Raw genomic sequence first — 6,000 nt, forward strand, 5'->3', positions numbered from 1 at the left:
GGATGGTTGAAAAGCTGAGGGCCATTCCCACTAGCAAGGGAGTCTCCAGAAGAAAGACAAGGCCTGTTTAGGTCCACTTTCAAGCTGCTTCCTGGAACTGCCTGTACCCCCAAACAGGAATGTGTGTCTGTTTGGGCTGTGAGCTGCTAGAGGCAAAACACAGGGAAGCTGATGTCAAAGCTGTGAGGGACTGGAGGGCCATGGATTATCAGGTCTTAATTTTTCAATTTTTATACCTGATCTTAGCAAAAGACCAAGAATGGCTGACAAGATGGCTCAGTGGGGAAGGGACTTGCTGTACAGACAGACCAGTATCTGACTTTTATCCTGGGAGCCACACAGGAGAAAAAGAGAACCAATTCCACAAAGTTGTTCTCTGACTTCCACACTCCTGCCATGGCTATGTGTGCATGGACACATACTCAACAGTAACATTTAACAAGTAATACGTTTTATTTTATTTTACAGATTTATTTACTGACACAGGGCCCTAGGGATCTCTTTCTGTATGCTGTGAATATGTGTTGCTCTAACTGGTTGATAAATAAAGGTAAGCCACAAAGCCATGTAGCAATGCATAGATTAATAGAAATGGATTAAGTTGTAAGAGCTATCTAGTGAGAAGCCTAAACCAATAGACCACAGAACTGGTAATTAATATAAGTCTGTGTGTAATTATTTTATAAGTGGCTGTGGGACCAGGCAGAACACAGGAAAACTTCCATCTACAACAGGGTCCTGTGTAGTCCTGGCTAGCCTGAAACTCACTCTAGAGACCAGACTGACCTTGGATTTCCAGAAATCTACCTGGCTCTGTCTCCCAAGTACTGAGATCAGAGGAGTGTTGCCACATGCCCAGTCCATAAACAATCTTAAAGACCAAGAAGTGATGGCGTTCAGAGTGTGACAATGATGTGTTTTTAAAATGGATAACACTAGGGTCTCCCCTGAGTGTAGCCTCAAAACAATCATCTCCTTGTGAAGCTGGTTGAAGAACTCCATGTGGAGTCCATGGGTTCTGGGCAGCTGTTATTGGGACCAAAGCAGAGGAGCCAGGTAGAGAGAAGAGCTGTGAATGGGGCAGGTCTGGAGGGTCTGGCAGGGGCACTGAGGCCCAGAGTGAACAGGCATGCCCAGCTGACAACAAGGCTCTTGCTTCTAGCTTAGGGCTCACCTCCAGGTCCTGGTCAGTTGCCAAACCTCCTTGCCTCTCTTGGCCAACAGTGTTTCCTAACATTGGCCAATAAAGATCTCCAGCCAAGGAAAGAAGGGCCCCTTTCTGGAGCCCTCAGCCATTTATGTCGCCAGCTGTCCTTGAGCAAGACAGCCTAAGCATGACCTAAATAAAAGGAGTCAAGAGTGGCAATGTGTCAGAGACAATGGCAAGGCTGTGGAAGGCACTTGTGTTGGTGGTGGCCTTGGCTCTGGCAGCCTGTGAAGCCCAGCCCCCACCAACATATGAGGATGTTGTTGAGCAGGCCATAGAGGCATTTAACAAGGGGCGTCCAGGGAAGGCCCTCTTCCGCCTGATAGATGTCACCGTGCCATCTGGTCAGGTGAGTGTCTGCCACCCCAGCCTGGGAAACAGGCAGTGTACAAGGTTTCTCTTACCTGGGCACTGGGGATGTAGCTCAGTTGGTAGAGTGTTTGCCCTGCGGACATGAGACCCTGGACTTGAACCCCAGCACTCGTCAGGTGGAGGCAGGAGGATCAGAAGTTCAGGGTTAGTCTCAGCTATGTAATGAGTTCTAGGCCTGCCATTTCGTCTACTCACAGGAAGGACAAGTCTGTACTGTCAGCCTGTCTCCTGGCATGAGACCTGAAGGGAAGGGATTTTTATTCCTACTTTATACAGGACGGTACTGAAGGGCAATTGAAGAGTGTCATACAGCTATCTGTGGTAAAGACCACAACTCCTCCCCCTTTTAGACAGAATGTCATGTAGCCCAGGTTGCCTGGGATTTGCTGTGTAGACCAGGCTGCCCTTGAACTCACACAGATCTGCCTCCTGAGGGCTGGGATTCAGGCATATGCCACCACACCCATTGACTGTACCCTTTAGGTCTGTTACTGCCATTTAATAAGCCCCGGACTTGGGTGGACATGTAGACCTGGACTGAGCCGACACAGGCAGCATCACCTAACCCCTGTGCTTTGCTCTCAAATCTGTACAAGAGAGATGGTGGTGAGTTCTCTGTGTCTTTTGTAGAACCCCACTAGCAATTTCCCACTCAAGTTCAGGATTCGTGAGACAGACTGCATCTCCGTCCCGGAAAGACAGCCTCAAAACTGCAACTTCCTGGAAAATGGGGTGAGTCTCCTTCTCCCAGCACCCAGACTGCCTTGTGGAGGAACAGAAGCGCTCTCCTCTCCTGGCTCCGCCCACATCACTTTACCTCCAGCAGTTTTAACTTGAAGCCTTTTCCAAAATCACATTTTTGGGGTCCTGCGATGGCTTAGTGCATAAAGAAACCCTGGAACTGACATGGTGAAGACAGCTGACTCCCACAGATTGTCCTCTGACCTCTACAGGCATGTACTCTCACACACCCCAAATAATTTTTAGAAAAAAGCAAAGCTGGAAGTTCTCTAATATCTTTTCTTACTATAAATTATGGCAATTACTTTCTCAAACATCAATATGTACCTCAGTGGTAGTCTTGCTTAGCATGTTCAACGCCCTGGGTTTGATTCCCAGTGCCACACAAAGTGGTGTGGGAGAAGGCATTGCATGCTAAAACCTACCAAATATAAAAAGAGCGAAATGGCAAAGTGTGTCTATAACCCACCAGAGATGTTGCTTTTTAAAACAGAACAGAAAGTAACGTACTTCAAGTGTTCTTTTCCATTCATATTGAAAGCAATGGTTATATTTACTGACTCACAACCTCATCTCCCAGGGACAGGCTCAGCTGTTGATGTGTCTTCACCCAGGCCCTTCAACAAACATGGTTTTCTCTGGGCATGATAATTTACAGGTGCCTTCTCCTCTAATAATGTATATGGATGTCCTGTCGTTTACATTAATGGGTGTGCATTCCCTCCCATCCACTGTCTCTCTTTGCTGGCCCTGGCTTGCATCTCTGGTTTGAGGACAGTGCCTGCCTCTCTCCAGAAATGTGACAAGATGCCTCTAGCTCCTGTTCTGTTCCCCTCTGCTCCCGCCCCTTACAGGAGGATCGAAACTGCACAGGTCAATTCATCAGAAGACGGCTCTCAACCTCCCTGACCTTGAGCTGCGACAGGGATTGCAGTAGAGAGGTGAACAGCTTGCTGCCCCGAGTCTGCTCCAGGTTTCTCACTGCAGAGGTCCAATCCTGAGGTCGCCCATCCCCCCCTTGCTGGGCTCTCTTGGGCTCTGGGAGACACTGACTGTGTGTGTGCTGCACACACAGGGTCTTCATCTGCAAACAGAACCTTTGCAGCAAGTGTCTGGAAAGGTGTGGCATGTGCTGTGTCTGTATTGCTTAGATCTTGCCACTGTTTGGAGAGGAGGGGCCTGGAAGAGTTCTAGAGAGGACTCTGGTGCCCTGCAACACCAATTCTCTGGTGGCCATTGGGAGCCCACCTCCTCCTCATCCAGATCTGCCCAGGCCCTCTGGGTTCTGGTGGATGGAGGTTAGGCTTCCATGTCCCATCATGCCCTTGTAGCTGATGCCTCTGTCGCCTCACTCTCTCCTTGAGGGGAAGACTACAGGCAGGTTGGGCACCATCTAGTGTGCTGGTGGTGACTGTCTGGCTTTTCTCCTACAGGGTGCCCAGGTAAAGGGTTTTCCTGATTACCCTGTGGCAGATGCCTCTGAGGAGGACCAGCCCAAAGATCTTCCCCCTAAGATCAGGAACATTTATGACAATGCCAAGTATGACATCATCAACAACATTCTTCGTAATTTCTAGGGCTGGCATAGGGAGGGGGGCTCTCCCTGACACTATGCCCTCCTCTCCCCATAACTACCTCCCTCTGCTGCCCTCAGGACCCTGCTTCCTGCACTCCCAGGAAGGCCCAATAAACAGTGTATAAGATGTTACACTTCTTGTTTTCTGTTTGTTTGAGGCAGGGTTTCTCTGCGTAGCTCTGGCTGTCCTAGAACTCACTCTGTAGACCAGGCTAGGCTGGCTGTGAACTCAGAGAGATCTACCTGCCTCTTCATCCCGGAGTGCCATGATTAAAGGCGTGCCCCACGATCCCTGGCTGCTTCTAGGGATTTTTCTGTCTCTCCTTCCCATTTTGTAATGGGAGTATTAAAATTACAGAGGCCACTGTTGTGCCTAGCTTGCTGTAGGCTCTGGGGATTTGAATTTGGGTCCTCATGCTAACAGCACAAGCTCTTCACCCACTGAACTCACTGAGACATTTCCTTACTCCAGGTTGCAACTCTTCTAAGTGGCTCAGATTTTGATTAGACTTCTCAAGGCTCAAAGCAGTAGTGATGCCCCAGGCGTTTGCCTGACAAAACTTCTTCCTCTGTATTCAATGTCCACCACAAGCCCTCACCCTTCTGTCTCAACACTCAGTACCCTCACCAGCCCACTTAGTATAGCCTGGTTGATATGGAAGAGCATCCTTTGCTCCTCTCTGGTTACTAACACTCTCTGATTTTATTTGAATTTTTCTTGACCACTCCAAGAAAATACTTTTCTTTGGCTTTATCTATAACTCCACCATGCAGGACGGTTATAAACAGCTTTCAAGAGCTTCCCAATTTCATAGTGGGGTGTGTGTGGTGGTGGGGAGGCGGGGGGGGGGGGAGAAGGGGGGGGGGGGGGAGGGAGAGGGAGAGGGAGAGGGAGAGGGAGAGAGAGAGAGAGAGAGAGAGAATGAATGTATGTCACATGTGTGTGGGTACCCATGACAGAAGAGGGTGATGGATACTCTGGAGCTATACTTATAGGCAGTTGTAAGCTGCCCAATATGAGGAAACAAAACATGGGTCCTCTGGGAGACCTGCCCCATTCACAGCTCTTCTCTCTACCTGGCTCCTCTGCTTTGGTCCCAATAACAGCTGCCCAGAACCCATGGACTCCACATGGAGTTCTTCATCCTGCTTCACAAGGAGACGATCGTTTTGAGGCTACACTCAGGGGAGACCCTAGTGTCACCCATTTTAAAAACACATCACTGTCACACTCTGAACGCCATCACTTCTTGGTCTTTAAGATTGTTTATGGACTGGGCTTGTGGCAACACACCTCTAATCCCAGTATTTGAGAGCCAGAGCCAGGTAGATCTCTGGAAATTCAAGGTCAGTCTGGTCTCCAAAGTGAGTTTCAGGCCAGCCAGAACTACACACAGTAGGACCCTGTCTTTAAGAATAAAACGAAGGTATGGTGTGGTAGTGCACACCTTTAATCCCAGCATGTGGGAGGCAGATGCAGGAGGGTATTAGTGTTACAGCGCTGAGGGGAAAGATGTCCTGGCAGTAGGGAGCCAAGTCACACAAGAGACTTATTGGGGAAGAGACAAGAAAATGAGCTCTTAACCATTGAACCATCTCTCCAACCCACAAAATCCAGCTCTTCAAAGTCAAGGTGCCTTTTATTCCATACCTGTACCAATAAATGGCACTGGCAGAGAACACACCAGAAAGCCGAGCAAGCTTAAGCCTAATCATCAGGCCCTGCTGCCTAGCAAGCCCTCTCCGTCTCTCACCACTGTCCACTCATACATTTCATTCCCTCAGATTTCTCCTATTCTTCCTTCACATTCATCCTCGGCTGAGAAGATAGAAACAAAGCAGAGAAGAATGTCAATGAGAGATATCTACTAGCTCCTCCCTCACTTGGCAGCATGCGCACCAGCTCGTCTGGGGCTGCGATGGATGCAGATGGCTTTTGCTCCTATCTAATGCTCAACCCCTGTTGCCTTAGACTCGATTCTTCTCACTTCAGGACATCATCTAGCCATCATTTTCTCATTTCTCTTGCATCATCAATTTCCCCCTCCTCTGGAAAGTGCCACCCACAGTAAAGGAGCTATGACTTCTCTCGCCTTTACAGCAA

The 6,000-nt window shown here is 48.9% G+C and overlaps 2 protein-coding genes across 3 annotated transcripts in view; one reads left to right on the forward strand and one right to left on the reverse strand.

Annotated features, from left to right (window-relative positions):
- Klhl18 (kelch like family member 18) overlaps positions 1 to 6,000 on the reverse strand; it is a 65,170-nt gene that overhangs the window by 17,297 nt on the left and 41,873 nt on the right. The window lies entirely within an intron of this gene.
- LOC118586840 (neutrophilic granule protein-like) lies at positions 1,380 to 3,897 on the forward strand. Its single transcript, XM_036192201.1, has 4 exons — positions 1,380 to 1,556; positions 2,210 to 2,311; positions 3,175 to 3,261; positions 3,754 to 3,897. The coding sequence occupies exons 1-4, from the start codon at positions 1,380 to 1,382 to the stop codon at positions 3,895 to 3,897; spliced, it is 510 nt and encodes a 169-aa protein (XP_036048094.1).

The sequence above is a fragment of the Onychomys torridus genome, chromosome 7 (assembly GCF_903995425.1).
Source record: "Onychomys torridus chromosome 7, mOncTor1.1, whole genome shotgun sequence".
Taxonomy (NCBI): domain Eukaryota; kingdom Metazoa; phylum Chordata; class Mammalia; order Rodentia; family Cricetidae; genus Onychomys; species Onychomys torridus.

Bases quoted from the DNA above. Each gene is read 5' to 3' on its own strand.
- LOC118586840 (XM_036192201.1), top strand. From the start codon at position 1,380: ATGGCAAGGCTGTGGAAGGCACTTGTGTTGGTGGTGGCCTTGGCTCTG. The intron at 1,557-2,209 runs GTGAGTGTCTGC...TGTCTTTTGTAG, and splicing joins TCACCGTGCCATCTGGTCAG to AACCCCACTAGCAATTTCCC. The intron at 2,312-3,174 runs GTGAGTCTCCTT...CGCCCCTTACAG, and splicing joins GCAACTTCCTGGAAAATGGG to GAGGATCGAAACTGCACAGG.